Source organism: Numenius arquata, chromosome Z (assembly GCF_964106895.1).
Source record: "Numenius arquata chromosome Z, bNumArq3.hap1.1, whole genome shotgun sequence".
NCBI classification, from domain to species: Eukaryota; Metazoa; Chordata; class Aves; order Charadriiformes; family Scolopacidae; genus Numenius; species Numenius arquata.
The window spans coordinates 45251972-45269812 of record NC_133616.1 but is presented as its reverse complement, the minus strand read 5'-3'; the positions used below and the strand labels follow the sequence as shown (position 1 = coordinate 45269812).

At 38.3% G+C, this 17841-nt stretch overlaps 1 protein-coding gene across 1 annotated transcript in view; it reads right to left on the bottom strand.

Annotated features, from left to right (window-relative positions):
- Window positions 1–17841, bottom strand: part of DAPK1 (death associated protein kinase 1) — a 92611-nt gene that overhangs the window by 27179 nt on the left and 47591 nt on the right. Inside the window, exons 3-13 of the mRNA XM_074165667.1 lie at window positions 11304–11442; window positions 8426–8555; window positions 8098–8146; window positions 7917–7943; window positions 7345–7497; window positions 7151–7196; window positions 5446–5535; window positions 4083–4175; window positions 2405–2524; window positions 1074–1172; window positions 159–257 (exon numbers count right to left, since the gene is read on the bottom strand). Coding sequence (XP_074021768.1) covers window positions 159–257; window positions 1074–1172; window positions 2405–2524; window positions 4083–4175; window positions 5446–5535; window positions 7151–7196; window positions 7345–7497; window positions 7917–7943; window positions 8098–8146; window positions 8426–8555; window positions 11304–11442 — 1045 coding nt within the window. The remainder of the gene's footprint in view (window positions 1–158; window positions 258–1073; window positions 1173–2404; window positions 2525–4082; window positions 4176–5445; window positions 5536–7150; window positions 7197–7344; window positions 7498–7916; window positions 7944–8097; window positions 8147–8425; window positions 8556–11303; window positions 11443–17841) is intronic.

Genomic DNA, 17841 nt, shown 5'->3' with positions numbered 1-17841 from the left:
TGTCAGTTTATAAAACCACAATAACAAAATCCAGTCACATTTTTGGAATTACGACACAGTTGAAAACCATTCCAGTTGAAAGACCCCTCTCTTTGCTAAGATAAAGCTATTAATAAAAAGGCTCTCTGCATGAAAAATGAAAAGAACTTTTTTCTTACCTTATCCTTAACATCCAAAGGACATTTGTTATCATTGAGAAATTTCAGCGTTTCTACATGACCATGTCGAGAAGCCCAATAGATTGCATTAGATCCAGCCTGTCAAAAATATTTGATTACAGATGTTATTAACAAATTTAGAATCCTAATTCTAGTTTTTCAACTGAGGTATACATGCATTTAGATGTACGTAGACATATTGAACAGCTATTCAAACTTATATGAACATACTTACTGTAAAAAAAACCTGGCGTCAAATAGGTTCAACAACACCACATACCACCACCACCACCACCAACTCCTCTATGCAACAATGATTAACAGGATCACTAACAGTTTGCAAGGATAATCCTCTTCTCCCTTGTAAGGGAGTTTTTTGGAAAGAACAGTCATGAGATAAAAACCTTTCTGCTGCTTACTTTACCATCTATTAGATAGAGAATCAGACCGTGCTTCAAGTTTGCTTTGAATGAACCCCAAACCATTACAATATATTTTGAAAAAAACCAAAATATTGTTGCAAAGATTACCCTCCATCACACAGGAGTTTTTGTTGCGAAATTCCCCATCGCTAAAACGTGCATTTATCATTCCATATTAAATAAAGTTCACCACAGCGTTTTAGGGCACTTACTAATTTAAACTAATTGAGGCAATTTTGTAAGCACGAACTACATTTTAAGATTACTATCATTCAAATTACTTTGGCTAATGAAGTGATCAAAATCAGAGAACGTTCACTAGTAATAAATGCCATTATTACATATTTGCTTTTATCTTTTTGCTGTGGAAGACAAAAAACAGGCTCTACAGCCTAGATTTTTTCATTTCCAATACAACTTGGTCTGAACTGTTTGTCCTCTGCTAACTGTACTGAAAAACTTATACAGAACGGTGACAAAGTAGAACCCTGACCTTATCTTGAACATCAATACGGGATCCACGCTTTAAAAGCAGCTGAAGCATCTGAACATTTCCACAGCCAGCAGCAATCAGTAGTGGAGGTGTTCCGTGCTAACAGTGAAATATAAGCAAGAATGACATACTTAATTTTTGAAGGATTAAGAAAAGAGAGTGGAACAGAAGGCAGGCATTGAGAGGAATCTCTGGATTTCCAGTTTCAAATTAAGTCTTCAGGGAACACTGTACAGAAAATACTTTGTCCCTTTGGTACAAAGAAATTTATTGCACAGCAATTTTCCGTATTTTTAGGATGAATTCACATTTATTACATGACACCACACATTAAAGGCATGCTTTTAAAATTAGGAATATTAATGTTAAGCTCTCACCAGCCCAATTGGGCAAGGATGTTCGCCTTTGCAATTTCTTTCTATCTACATTTTAAGACAGATTACCTAAGGTGTTTCCTACACCACCTCAAAGACACAAGCCACCAGCAACATATGGGAAAGTCCACCATTAAAACACAAAATACAGTGATTTCTTGAAAAGTTCAAGAATTAAAATTTATATAATACATAATAATTAAAATATAATAATTAAAATATTTAATATAATTTAATAAAATATAATAATTAAAAATCTTTAAAAAATAAAAAAGTTCACCACATTAAAATAACAGATGTTTTATAGTGCTCTTCATGAATATTTCTCAAAGTACTTTATAACCAAGGTCAGTATAATCATATAAAAAAGTGAAAATTAGAGCAGAGATGATTTATTCAAGGTTAAACAGCAGAGCCAGCAACAGAACTCTGGTCTCTTAGTCTCAGTTCCAATACTCCCGTTAGTAGAGCAGCACCGCACTGAAATACTGTAGTAGGCAAGTAATTTCATTTCTGAAAATGAATGATACCATCTAACATTATGTTCACATAACCAGTTTCTGCAGTATGGGACTTTTGTTTCTAACAGTGCTTTGCAAAGTCAGTTTTGGCAATCTGGTTATTCCTACATACTCTGCCATCTTCAACTGCCACAGGAAACAACAACTGCAAACAAAAGCAAAGGCTGGTATCCGATATACCACAGCTCCTGACAACAAATTTGATTAATACTTTTTCAAAGGCACGGGCAAAAAATATTAGGCTCCATTTTCAGGTAGTTTGAGAAGACTGAACACAGAACGCATTAAAATGTCTCCTAAAGAAAGTCAGAATTGTTTCACATCCACTTGTCTTTTCCTTTTCATTTCAGGTGTTACATTCTATTTTACAACCACGTTTCTCTATTCAACAGGGTAAAAGCTAGCCCCCACGCACCTCAACATAGACCCACACTACCTTGTTGGGTTGATTGACATCGTAATTTGTCAGAGATCCCAGAAGATGCTGCAATCCAGGAACATTGTCATCATTGATGGCATGAATAATAGCTTTCATCACAAAAGAATCTTCCTCATCCTTGTAATTAAATGAGAAAAAAGACAAATTGTTAGCTTCACAGAAAAAAATCCCCATCTCAACACCTGCCAAGACATCTAAAAAAATTTAAAAAGTAAAATTTTTTAAGTGTTTAAGAGTGCTTCAGCTGCAAGTTGTAATCCTTTGTAAACCGTATGGCTGACATGTACGCATGTTATTTGAAAACTCACACCAAAAACCTCCACACGTTTTCCTAGTTTCCTAGTGCTTTTCTCTTCTTCATACACGAACCCGTTACTCACTGAGATTCCAAACAGGTTTCTTTTATTAGGTGTATTTTCTTTCTCCTCCTAGGACTTTCAATAGATACGACACTTGCATGAAATGAAACGAATTCCATGCATATATGTGAACATTAAAAAACCCAAGAGGCACACAAATACAAGCTGGGGTATCAGGTTTCATGCCATCCAAGAATATGACACAGAAGAGGTACTCTGGACCAAGCTTCCCACGGCTGAAACAGACCAGTTAAAAATCTAGAACATCAGTAGTGAGCCTAGATACCTCTGCAGGTGTAACTTTGTTTTTCATGCACCAAAATGTCAAATAACTGTAATTCACTGAGCCAAATATTTCGATCACTCTTACCTCCTCTCTCCTGAGGTTTCAGATTTTTTTAGAACACTAGCATTAGGCTACGATCCTTTCTGCTGCAACACAGGTGTGGAATGCTTATCCAGTGTTAAAAGGCAAACTAGCAACTGAGGTGGGGGAGGAAGGGAAAGGAGAGCAAGACTGAGAGAACAAAGAGCATGGAAGCAGAAAGGTAAGAGGAGAAAAAATGGAAACAGCAGTGTGGAGTTGCACAGAAGGGACATAGGGAACCTAATATGGATAAAAAGGGCTTTGCGGAATTTTTGAAGTTTGATCCTATTAATGTTCAGAAAAGCTGAGGTTACCCAGCTCTATCCATATTAACATACATACTTTGCTGATCACAGGGAAATTGTGAAGTGTGTATTAAAACCTGGAGAGTAAGCTAAGTAAGAATGCTTTTGGATTTACAAGCATTTGTAATTATAAAGCATACAGCAATTGCTCCTAAATACTTAAATCTAGTAGACATATATAATACCACAAACTGAATACTGGCCAACTTTAGAATTTCCTCCTTGAACAACTACTTTTTGCAATACTGCTGCCTAGCATCTAAGAGGGTCTCAAGGATTTTGAACATTATGTTAAAAAAAGCAATGTTATTGTACTGTACACAGTGCCATAAAAGAGATGTAGCTTTTTCACATTATAATTGCTACAGTACAAAAAATCCTGCTGATTCGGAACTTCAAAACCCAAATAGATGACTTTGAGGCACTAGCTATCAGCCTCACCATGGTAATTAATAAATTAAATTTCGAGGTTTGTGTCATGCGGAAGATCTGACCATGGATAACTGATCTATGTAGCCTTAAAATCTATTTCTTCTGAGATATAATTATGCACATTTTCTGTAGCCCAGTATTTCTGTTAGAATAATTTCAGAAAATGTTAAGTTTCATATATAGCATTCTGAGGCATATAAGTACACACTTACCAGAGTATCATCACTCCTAGCGACGCTCATGTTACTTCTGGACAAGAAAGATCTTGACAATCTTTGGCACAAAGATATTAAGCGCACTGATTGCTTTTTAAAAACAAGAAGAAAAAAGCTACATGTAAAAAAACCCTCAAAACAGAATACTTGTGATACGGTGCTATTCCACAGATTTTAAAGGAATACTGTTGTATTAGCAAAACAAACTGGGGTTTGACTTAAATGCCCTCCATCTCCTTTTTATATTGCATTTCAACTGTCAATTTCTTTTGACATTAATATTCCACATAGGCTATTCATATGCACTAAGCAAAGCTACATAATATTTTTGGGTTGCTACTATTTCACAAAGCAAAACAGACTTGCACTGCATCCTCTTGTTCACATTAAAATATTTAAATGTATGTATTTTAAAGTATGTACACAGAGAAAACCTAAACAGTGTAAATTAGCTGACAGCATTCCTCTAAATGCCATATTACAAAACAGTTTAAGATATTCCTAGACCCACCATTTCAATCTAGGGCAGCGGAATAGTACTTATATTTTGTGAATACCATAGATGTTCACCTAACACAGACACTTAACTGTGGCAAAAAAGTTGTACTGCATAGCTGGATATTTTGTGCCTTCGGTCCATAGCTTAGTAAAATCATCTTATTTCTTGGGCTCTGTTACAAAACTCCTTTTCTAATAATAGCAGCTTCTGTTGTGTCGTGTTATCTCTCCTCACGACGAACAGATCTTTCGTACAACAGTCCTCCCCTTGCTTAGCATCAGTATGAATTCCCCATGGAGGATGCTTAAGAGGAAGGGGTAATTGCATTATCCCAACTGCTCCTTGCAAAGATCAATGCTTTCAACTAATACCTTGCCCTACTTCTGGAAAGATTAAGCAATGCCAGCCTTCTACATAGGTTGGCAGTTGTAGACCAAAAATCCTTTGCAGAAAAGACTAGTTTTTCTTTCCTTTGTTGAGTGTTGGCATAACTACTGGAATAATTAATTCTGTGAGACCTGCTTAAGGGATGTTTGATTTACTGGGATTACTGTCACGAAAACACGCACCTACACTTAGAAGTGCCTTTTCTCTGAAAACATTACCAAGACAAATGATGACAGCATACATCTAGATGCATAAAACAAACAATCCACACATAAGCATTTGTATGCAGATTAGTAATAAAGAAGTCTTCTCCCATACCACCATACTCAAACACCTAATTTATTCCAAATGACAGAGGAAGGAGTTTCTTTTTCCTTCTTCTCCACTTTCAAAGTCACTGACGTGTACCTGGAGCAAGTAACGTTACTGCATCTGTATGTCATCAACATTTTGAAGATTTATTGAACAACTTACTTTCCATTTTCGTCGTGCTGCAAACTTTTTGAATTTCTCCATATTCACTGCAGATGCTTTTCTACTATGTGCTTGCTGGGTGTCTTTAGGCTATGCACAAAAGTAAAATAAAGCTGTTGTAAATTATCCCACAATTACAAACAGAACTTTCATAAAGCATCTTCCTGTACGTAAGACTCTTGCCCTTCAGTGATGACTTCCACTTACAGTATAATAGCACTGTAATCATACTGTAATAATAAAGTAATTATTACAAAATATTATTACATAACATTATTAAAGCACATCATTTTAACATTCACAGCCTAGTGGGGCATGCAGGTGGAATTTCTTGAAAAAAATGCAATAAAGGAAATCCAGACCTAAGAATGTTTCATGCAACACTAAAATGTCCTTTTTCCTTTTACATAAAAAAAGCCAACACCCAACAGAACATTCAGCTTTATCCTTCACCTCTGTGACAGAGAAAACGGTTATCATCTCCTAGATAAATCTTGTCTTCTCGGATGATTTTAAATGCAGTCAAACTTCGTTTCAGTGTCAGTGTAATCAACTGGATGCTGCTGAGACCCAAAAAAATCACATCCCACCTACATGTACAGCAAGTTTTAAGGCTGCACCCTTTGAACCTTCTCATAAGCTAATACTAAGCACCAGTTACTGGTGGAGCATAACAAATTCTGCATAATATGGTCCCATACTTGAAGTCATTTTTAGAGAGAAATGCAGATAAAGGTAGTGATGGAAAGGGAGAAAAGAGGATATGACCAGTGGGATGAGAATGCCCAGAAAATTAAGATATAAAGGAATACAACAGAGTATGAAACAACATGTCTTGCTGCAGGAGTGGAGTTCTTGGTCCCTGACAGACTAACACTTGCTTCAGCAGTTTAAAAGATCATTTCAATATGTTCGACATGTTTCAACTGTTTAAGATTACCCAGCCAGAAAGTCAGCAAAGCACAGTCAAATCTGTAGTTTGGCATATTGGTGTAGAAATGTCTGCCCTAGGATGCTGAACTGTGAACTGAAGCAGCTGTGGCACAGATAAATATCCTAACTGGTTCTCTGGGAAATGGAATGAGGTCAAATACTCACTATGCATCCCCAAGACCTAGGAAATCAATGGCACTGAAGAGGTTTACTACTCACTATTAAAAACCAATATAGAATTGAAAAAATTAAGTGGCACACATTAAGAAGAAAGATAGGTCCCATTTACTCCCTCTCAACCTACAACACCTTGATCCAAACCAAACACTGTGGAACACTGAAAGGAGAAGCGTACCACTACCCCGCATCAACTGCTTTCTTCAGTCTAAAGAAGGAGGACAGAAGAGAGATGACTCCTTTTTGCCCGATCTAAATAAGTGATTAGAAGATGACAAATATGAAAGGAAACTGGACTGGATTCAGAGAATGTATCTTTGCCAGTGCAATGCTCCCTGAGGATTAGCTTCTCTGCCTGAACATTATTTTAATCTCAATAGTGGACTACTTCCTTATTGCTAACTTATATAGAGGATATGTTAATGAAGTCTACATTCTGCATGTATTAGTTATCACACAGACAGCTTTCAAAAACAGTAAGTTATATTAAACAATTACGCTAATTTTCCTTGTTAAGGAACTTGAAAAGTGAAAGGTAAGTATGAAATGAAGAATGATTAAAAACAGTACAACAAAGAATGAATTACATGCTAACCTTGATCCAAGGATGCAGCAAACTATCTTGAATAGTCATTCTCTTCCTTTAACAGAATAAAAGACAGAACTATTTCAGATAGCAAAAAGATCATACTGCTATATGTTTATTAAACTAACACTTCAAAATATGATGTAATTTGAAATATTAGAGACATAGGCTGCAACAGTGCATACACAAGAGAAACAACTCACTTTGGATCCTTGACTAGAAGTCTTCGTATAAAATCTTTAGCAAGGGCACTGGTATTACTGAAGAACTCTTCTTCAAATTCATAATTCACAGCAGACACATTTGCTAATGTTTCCTGTTTGGTTTCTCCAAGAAATGGTGATGCACCACTTAGACTGCAAGAAAGACAGAATATTCCTCTCATCACATGTTGTAACATTGCTGTTTCAATCCTCTGAGATGATACAACAGCAGAAAGAGAACATTTTCTTTTCTGCTTTAAGACCACAAATGTACTATCAGGAAGATGTGATCTAGCTGTGCAAAAACTTTGCTGTAATTTCAGAAAATATTAAGGTAAAGCCGCTGTGGAAAATCACCTACCGATTTGAAGACAGCTTCCTGTGCTATCTCGATGCTGATTAATGGCCATTCTTTCAATAATTATACTATTGTTTTTACAATCATTCAACTTGAATCATGAAGTGAAACCAAAAGGGTTTGACTTGTATAGACACCACCAAAAACCCAAAAGATACAATCAGAATTAAAAAAACAGCATTTGCAAGAACAACCCATTGATTTTGGTACTTACAGAATATAAGTTATTACACCAATGCTCCTGGAGTGAAGGGAAAAAGAGAGATAAAAAAAAAAAGGATGAGGGAGAGGGGAGAGAAACAGATGGAGGGAGAGAGAGGAGAGAAAAAAAAAAAAAGGTTAGACCATAAGAATAAACCTGAGAGATTTATTTCAAGTAAGATCCAATAACTTACCACATATCTGCTTCAAGACCAAGAGGCTCATAGTTTACTATTTCAGGAGCTAAAGGAGAAAGCAGGAAGATCAGTACCTAGTCAAAGAATAGAGCTATGTCACTCTGAGCCTACATATATCAGAGATAATAAGCTAAGATGCTGATAGATGAAAACATCTTAATGGGGGTCTAAGTTGGAACTAAATGCTACAAATTGCTTACTTAAATTTCATGTCATGAATTACACCCAAATTACATAACCTATCACTCAGCCAAACCAAGCTAAGCCACATACACCGTTTCACAGACTGAGAAATAATAGTTAGAAGAAACAACAGTTTTCTCACCAACAAACTCTGGTGTTCCGAAGATATTTTTGAATTCATTTCCAAAGTCAATTTTGTGTGCTAAACCAAAGTCAATGATCTTGATTCGAGGCTTTGGTACATTCCTGTCCAACAACATTATGTTTTCAGGCTTTGAGAAGGAGGAAGGGGGAGAGAAAGAGAGATTATACATAGGTACAAAATGTCTGACACGTACCAGCACTCTTCTGCATTGGACACTTCTCTTTACCTCCCTTCAGCCTCTTGAATTGTGTCTTCAGCAGAAAAATCCTGTTTTTTCCTATTATGATCTAACATATGCTAAAAATTAACTCCAGTAAACTAGGATTTCATGTTCATGACAAAGTGCTATGATTTCCACAAGGCCAAGATTTTACTTCTTGTAGATAAAACAGTTACTGTTTATATGTGGACAGGTCCTAAATGTAACATGCTGGCTTCAGTAAAGACCACAGCCCCTGTGCTATGGCCATTCAAGCAGTGCTAGGAGGTTGCAAGAAACAAAGTCCTATAAACTAGCATTTGGGCTTGGTTAACATTATTCCCTGAAAGTGGTTTCTTTCACAATGCACAAGCAATCAGCGAGGTATATTTTGTTCCCTTTGGCTCTCCAAAAGAAACTTTAGGAATGGTGCAGCTCCCAGACTTTAAGGCTCAACATACAAAAGAGGATTAAGAGCAGGTTCACATGTCTTTTTTAGCTGTATTTTAGAATATGGATTTAGGATTATTTTACAATAAAGATTTGCAAAACTAGAATAAAGAAGATAAAATGTCAAGATTATCATCAATGGAGACTGCTTCTGCACTCCATCAGTTTAACTAGCACACAGAACCAGCTACTCAGTCTCCACATCCTGTCATAGAATCATAGAATCTCAATCCATTCTCCACCCAACCTGTATTTGTGCCTGGGATTGCCACGTCCCAGGTGCAGGACCCTGCACTGGGCTGGGTTAACTTCATGATGTTCGCATGTGCCCACCTCTCAAGCCTGTCCAGGTCCCTCTGGATGGCATCCCTTCCCTCCAGCATGTTGACTGTGCCACACAGCTTTGTGGCATCGGCAAACTTGCTGAGGGTGCACTCAATCCCACTGTCCATGTCACCAACAAAGATGTTAAACAGCACTGGTTCTAGTACTGACCCCCAAGGAACGCCACTCATTACTGGCTTCCACTTGGACATTGAACCGTTGACTGCAACCCTTTGAGTGCAGCCATCTAGCCACTTCCTTATCCACCAAATGGTTGATCCATCAAATCCAGGAGACCAGGATGTTGTGTGGGACAGCATCAAATGCTTTGCATAAGCCCAGGTGGACGATGTCTGTTCCTTCTCCCTTATCTACCAATGCTGTAGCACCACGGTAGAAGGCCACCAAATTTGTCAGGCACGACTTGCCCTTGGTGACGCCATGTTGGCTGTCGCCAATCACCTCCTTATTTTCCATGTGCCTTAGCAAAGATTCCAGGAGGATCTGCTCCATGATCTTGCTGGGCACAGAGGTGAGACTGACCGGCCTGTAGTTCCCAGGGTCTTCCTTTTTTCCCTTTTTGAAAGTGGAGGTTATGTTTCCCCTTTTCCAGTCAGTGGGAACTTCATTGGACTGCCATGACTTTTCAAATGTAATAGAAAGTGGCTTAGCAACCTCATTTGCCAGCTCCCTCAGGACCTGTGGATGGATTTCATCAGGTCCCATGGACTTATGTACCTTCTTATGTACCTTAGCCCACTAGCTGGCATCCTCTGAAGAGTTCCTGGAGCTACATCAATCCTGCTCACATTGTTAAGGACTTCTGGAGTCATTAAGGACAGCTCTTCATCATCATCCTTTTTTTACCTTTCTTCCCCAGTTATAGGGGCTGAAATGTGCAAATGCAATTTTTTTCCTTCCCTCCCTGCATTTCTATTGCATACTTGTATTGTTCTGCATACTGTAATTCATATATTCTTGGTATCCTGTGTAAGGATGCTTTTGTTTTGTTGTAAGCATGTTTACATTCCATATTGTAAGAAATTTATTTCTTACTAGATTCATAATTCTTGTCTCCTGCTGTCACACAAATATGTTACTGTATGTAATGAAGATGAGACTGGAAATGGTATGCTTAATCTGAAAACAATTCCCTTTCCGATTTCATCCCCAGAACACAGCACTCTTTTCAGAAGTGTACTGCAATAGAATAATTACGCCTCCCTTTCCTGTTAAAGACGTAGCTGCTGACTTCAGCAGACTTCAGGAAATGTCCAGCTGTCTACCTCTGAAAAAAATCTTACAGAATAAAACATTCTAAAATCAAAACATTAAAAAAAGCAATAACTGAGTTTAGATGCAAAACCTGTCTTATCATTACCAAGAGGATGCAATAAACAGTTATTCTAAAAACAAACAAAAAAGCCCTGAAAAATAAAAAAGAGGAAATTATCTGCTCTGTCTGCTCCACAAGAATTTTTCCACTTAAGCCTGTACTGTTTCAATTTAATATCTATAATGTTCACGTGAACATAAAATGTATACAACAAAAAAAAAAGGTGAAAAAAGGGCATCCTGTTCAGAATGTTCCATCCAGATCCCATTTGCATTCCATAAAATCATAATCACAATTTTTATTTCCAGATTGCTTCCTCAGAATGGTTTCATTTCATTGGAAGTCACCATTTTCCATGAAAAATCTTACATTAAAAACATCTGGGAGCTTGGTTCATTTATGGTTCAGTAATTTCTTTTCAATGGCTGAGGTTTCCCCCATCTACATAAGCTACCAAAACAAAACTACAGTCAACATCTGCATGATGGCAGACTTGTGACTGGTGTTACATAGGATTTCAGTGGATGTTGCTTACAGTTGTCAAACTTTTTATCTGCTCAACGTACCTTGAGATCAAAGTGGGCAATTTGCAGCGAGTGGAGATACTGAACACCATTAAGTATCTGTTTGAGAAATTCTGTGGCTTCCTCCTCCGTGAGAGATTCTTTCTCAGCTAAGAAGTCAAAGAGCTCTCCACCTGCAACACTTGAAGAGCAAAAGCAGAGTTATTAATGAGCTTATTTTAACCAACAGGTTTCTTTTAGCATAGATATTCTCAGACCAGCGCTGAAAAGGATCCAGATGCTTTAAATGTTGTCAGTATCAAAAAAGATGAAAATTACTCAATTCAATACCCAAAACAGTAACTACCCCTTCTTCCCCTGAAAAGAATCCAGTAAGAGTCTTATTTTTGAACAAAAAAAAGGTTTAAAAAACCAAAAAACCAGGGCTGGCTGTATCTAAATATAAATGAAGTAAAACCCACCAACCCTCTGCATGCACATTTAAAAGAATAAAATTAAATATGAAGTATACTCAAAGCATACTAGATGGGACATCTAGAAAATAAAACATGAATTAGCTCATACTACCAGTAAAGCATCAGATTTCCACCCCCCCCAATTGAAAAAATAAAAAATTTAAAGCTTTCTTTGAAATAGTTACTGGTAGCTGTCCTACTATTCAGTTTCTAAACTCCACAAAGCATTCAACTCTTTGCAAATATATTCTGTTCTTTGAAACAGTGCATTACATTCAGCATGTGTGTGGTACTTGAACAATACCACACCTTTCCTACAAGGAAAAGCCACTACTGCCCTTAAGAGTATTTCCAGTAAGTGTTCTAGCTGCCCAGGCAGAAAGAAGAGAGTACATAAGCACATCTAGACTTTGTATTTGAGGGAGAGGAATAAACTGAAGACACCCCTTTTCGCAGCTCAGTCAGCAGTCTGGCAGTAGTGATGATAATAATTGTCAAGAGAAAAAGAGATTCTGAAGTGAAGTAAATAGGAAACCTGACCTTAAGCTATTCTTAAAAAACAACCAATGTCCTTTCAGTTTAAGGACATATACTGAGATGACTGTCCACTGGGGAGAACCGTTTTTGCTGTTCATAAAAGCAACATTATTACATAGAAATGCCTTGGAGACTGCAAAGATGGTCATATTATCTGCTATATTTTGCACTGTATTGATATTTAAAAAAATTCAGAAAGTACACCCTAATTTATGTTGCCTTTCTGTAGGGAAAAAATAATCAGTTAATGATTTAAAGTTCTGCTTATGAAAAATAATGGGATTAAGATATAACAACAGCTAAACAGTCTGGGCAAATTTCTGGAAATACATTTGACTTCTTTATCATGTCTACTTTTCAAGAGACTTAATCTGCATTACTGTAATGCAAATTGCATGAAAAGTGTATTTTAATGAGTTCTTGGAGCTTTCACTGAGCTGCCTAGACCATAATGAGAGTATTGTTCTGAGTATTATTTGTGTTGTAATATTTTCTGCATGAGAGCAATTATTGAAACAAAGCACCATTAAATATAAGAATTATAGACTGGAAGGAAGAGAGGTCATTTTAATAATCTTTTTTTTTGTTGTTGTTGTATAGACATTAAAATGGAATTCCTAAAGATTAAATACAGTTCATTATTTTACAGAGGCTTGTCTGAAACATCTTTCAAATGGATACACATGCATATTCTCTCATTCTTTGCTCCTGACTGAAAAAATAGCAGATTTTTGGGCTAAGGTCTGTACCTCTGCAGCACTTTGTGATGATGAACAGAAACCTGGGTGGTGACACAGTGCTGGCATTTCTCTTCATTTCCAACTACTGGACTAAGGGATGCAGAGGTCACATGGAACTTTTGCCCACATGTTTCCAAGTGGATGTCTGCTGCAGTTGCCAGGAGGCTGTTAACTGGAGCATGGCCATGCCATGTGGAGCAGTCAGACTCACTGTAGCTCCTTCCCCAGCCGTGGCAGCAGTCACAGAAAAACCCAGCACCTTTATGCACTTGGCATGGTTTGGCACTGGGCTAACCATCACACATGTTGGTGAGCCAGCGGAGCCGGACCCTCGGCTGAGGAAGAAGCTGAAAAACTGCACCAAAACCACGGTTATCCAGTCTGCTTTTCATGTAGATCGCTCATCCTGTGGAAGAAGTCTCTGTGAAACTTACTAGCCCTCTATGAACAGCAGCACTGATTACACAAGTTCCTTTAAGATCCAAAAGAAAGAGTTAATTCCCAAAGTTTACTTATTTTTGAGATATCTAAGAAAGAAACATAACTATATTTCTGTAAAATGCGAAGAACCACTTCACATTCAGCTTCTTATCTGCAACCATTCTGTTTTATGTAATTTCATATCCTGGAAGTTTAGACCATGTGAAATTGCAAGTTTGATGTACATTCATTTTCATGCATCTCAAAGATTCACATTTGTGAATATTTAATTGCATGAGATGACACATAGTTCTTCTCTAGCACTGCTGAGTACTATCCTCCTGTCTGTGCCACAGATTAGATGTAGTGCCATTTGTTTTATGATTATATCATAGCGCAAAATAAAATGTTATTTGTATTTCACAAGTAATATACCTAGTGCTTGCAAATCTTGAAACTGAGGTCCAGAGAAGCTAATAGGTTAAAAAAATACAATTTTTTTTCCCTTAAAATTGGAAGTTAATTAGCAAAAGTAGTAGATCTTTCCGAAGTGTTGTGCGCTTCTTTAGTGACTTGGCAAACCTTGCTTACGGAGTAGGTGAGTAAGGAGGGACTGGATGTAACACACTCCAACCTTTGTTCCAGAAGCAGCTGTACCTCTGGTCTGCGGGATTTTTGTGTGCCTCTTCACGTTATTCACCTCACCCTTAAATCCTAGGGTGAGATCCTATGTGGGTTCATCTCAGAGGGCAGGCCACGGTGATCTCCTGTTGGTAACTCCTCAGCTGCGGTGGGCAAGCTCAGTACTCCATGTTCTCCCTTTGGGTGCTGCCATTGCTGGCAAGCCCAGTGCCCAGCCAGCTTCTCCTGCTGCTTACTTTTACTGGCAGGGAAATAAGGCATGAGACAAATGGGGTTTTATAGCAACGATGACCGAAGTGTTAAACTAGCACATATGAGATGACTTTGAAGCTCACAGAAGTCTGGCTTCCCGGAAAGGTCCCTCTGCTCCAGACGGCCTCCAGGGCCCTCCCGTACATGAAGGACTGCGACCCACATCCTCATGGGAGCTCAGGAATGCAGGTTGTGTTTTTAGCTCCTTCTTCATGCTTCTCAGAAGACTGCTTATTCCCAACCTTCCTGCTGACTCTGGCAGGTCTGATATTAAGCTGTACCAACACAGGTATACAAAAACCCATGGTATCGCTGCACAGCAATTACCTCAAGCAAGTCACAGAGGGTTAATACAGGTCCACACTCAACATCCTTTACAAGTTTCAATTCCACAATTAATTCACTGGATTGTACTGCCCCAGGTCTATCAGCAGAGTCTTCTTTCATGGATTTCATAACCAGATCATACACCGAGCATCACTAGATGATCTTGACTGGACTTCTAGATAGCACGTACAAGAAATGGGCTAGAACAAGCCACCAAGACACTGGCTACATAAGCTACTGCAGTCTTCACAAACCTCCTGAAATGCTGTTGGGTTTTCAAGTCTAGCCCTGTACCTCAGCCAAGATAACACAGTTCCATGGTAAATAAACACTGCACATTTTACTACCCCATGGTCACTTTCTGAGGTTGAGCCAGAAGCCAAGCAGAAAGTCTCATTCCACCAAGTACCCGTGAACATCGCACACACAGAGGCAGTCTTAATCTAAAGGAGATGGGGCAGACAACTCCGTACATCAGCCCCTATGACTGATCTTTCTGAAGGCTTCTCCCAAGAAGTACACTGGTTCCACCTCCATTACAATGCCCCAGCCTTGTTTCTAAGCGAGCTTTGGGGTTTCTGGTGCACAAAAACCCTGTTGAAATCTGTCTGAAATAAGACCACTGTGTGGGTTTCCAGAGCCATGGAAACTCACTCCCAGCCTGCCTTTGGGGGTCCGCAGGGGGGCCCATGCAGCCACTGTCTAACAGATTGCCACCAGCTGGATAAAGACTGCTTCCTGAAGAGAAGAGGCAAGAGGTTCACCAAGCATGAGTGTTTCTTCCTGTAAAGCACTGTGGAGTGTCTGTACCTAGTACCCCCTGAAGTGCAGAGCTTCCTTCTGTTCCGTTTCTCTGTTTGCTGGTAGGAATTACCAGACAGCTTTCTGAGCAGTTCATCTGTGCTATTACGCAACTCTGACCTCCAAACTGCTAGCAAGTAAATGATGAGCAATAACCTATACTCCTTCAGATTAACAGAGGAACATGATTACACTCAAGTCACAGCTAAATTCCTTTGCACCTGCAAAGCCTCTATATTCACCTTCACATACTGTTTTCCTTTAAAGCACTAATTCTTTAATGTTCCTTTATCAAGTCACAGTCATACTTTGCAGTCATAAGAGGTTGTTCAAATATTTTGCTCAATAAAGTAAGAATTTGTGATTGGTGGAGGTCACATCTTAACCCTAAATGGCACATTACATTATTGACCACGTTATAACACAAAAAACCCTAAGGGCTGAGTAAATCTATTTTCACTGTTATAACATGACCACATTTTGCACTGTTTTTAAGTAGCAGAGCACATGTTTTTAAAAATACTGTGTATGAACATTTTCACTAAGAACAAAGCTGGTATGTGTTGCTTCCCTGGTATTTCTAGGTAGAGGTCCTAGCTTTCCTGAACTCATACAAGTAAAATAAAGCTTCAGATCAACTGCATTCTTTCTTACAAAATGCAGTAGTGGTAAAAGCATTTCCCAGCCTTCCTGAAGGGAAGGCTGACAGATGTGTTTACAACCCACACATCTCCCTCTAGGAAAGAAAATACATCACGCCTGTAGAAAAAGGATTTCTGGATAGTGCTTTTACAAGTTGCCAGGCTTTCTCAACTATACTACAGAACCGATCACCAGATCTCAGATGAAGTCATTATGGGAACCTACCCAGGGAACTTAGAACCAATTAACCTTCAAAGTCAGCGTAGTTACCTTGTAAGAACTCAGTCACATGCCATGTTGATCACATTGCTCATATTGTAATAGCACTAAATGATAATTAAAGACTATCTAAGGATTTCTGATGAAGTTAAAAGAACACAAACAAACCCCAAAACCTAAGCCCAAACTCCTTGTTTGAAGAAACTTGACCTTGAAGTTATAAGGTTTAATTTACTTTGCTTAGATTTCAAAACAACATAAACTAGTCAAGTTAAGGAAGAATTCCAGAACCAATTAATTCCATTTTAAAGCAGATTCAATTTCATAAATTATCTGAATTCTTCTCTAATAAAAAATTTTCTTCTGTCAACTTGCAAAATAGATGTTTTCACTAAGGATTCCGTGGCCAAATGTCTCTTGTATGACTCCTTGCATTATTTCGAAACAGAAGTTATCAGCCCACAACTAGACTGAAATATTGCTACTTCTGTTTTATGTAAGGTTACGGAGTTTTACATCCATTTCATTTCACAGCCTTTATGAACTGTGCTCTTACCAACCCACTCCTCAGAAGTACAGTGTACCAAATATTCTGAAAGAGCAGAATAGGGCTAATAGTTCGTTACATCACCTACCCGCTGAACAACACTGTACTTTGTTTTTTCTTTATCTAGCTACCAGAAAAATCACAGCATGTTACTTTGTAACTATGCCTTGTCATTTTCATTTGTCCAGCCTCTATTAGAGACACCAACTGTCATGAAATCCTCTTTTTAGTTGCCTAATTTCTTCAATTACATTGAACAAGAAGCATTGGCCTTAGAATGGCCAGCCAGAACAGAACATAGGCACCAAAAGATTTAAGCAGTTAAGTCTCACTAAGAAGGACACCTGAACACTCCTGCGAATCTTTCCTGCACCCAAACATGGCTGTCATTTAGGTTTTCATTACTGAATTTCCCTAAGCGCCCAGGGTTTGGATAAGGTACATGGTTACCGAAACTTCAGCCCAGTGGAGCGCCTTAGTATTTTGATCCTGCCTCAGATGTTCAAATTTAACATATGAAGAGCATTCAGGTCTACCATACAAGATCACCATGCATTTTGCTCAGGGGCTGCAGAGCGCAGAAGCCAAGTGCTCTCCCTCTCAGGCAGGCTCAAGTGTGTAGAACAGTGACACTGGCTTTTCTTTCTTTTCAGACCTGTCAAGCCTTCACTCTTACCTGACTACACATCCTTTGTGCATCTATCCGCAGGTCTACCATTCAGGATTTTGAAGTCAAAAGGTGACACAACATCTACAAGTTAGCAGTGCATAGCTTGCTTACCTGCTGTTACATCCCTGTAAGCACTAAAGATTCAGTCCTTCTCTCAAAATTCAGTACAAGGCCACTCAAGAACAACTTTCTTACGACTTACAGGTAAAACTAACAAAAACATCTGAGCTATTTTTATCAAAAGCCAACTAAAAAGCAAAGAAACGGTGTAGACTTCAAACTTCTCTGGAAGCCAAGCTGTCATAAATGTAACAAGTTAGATCAACTC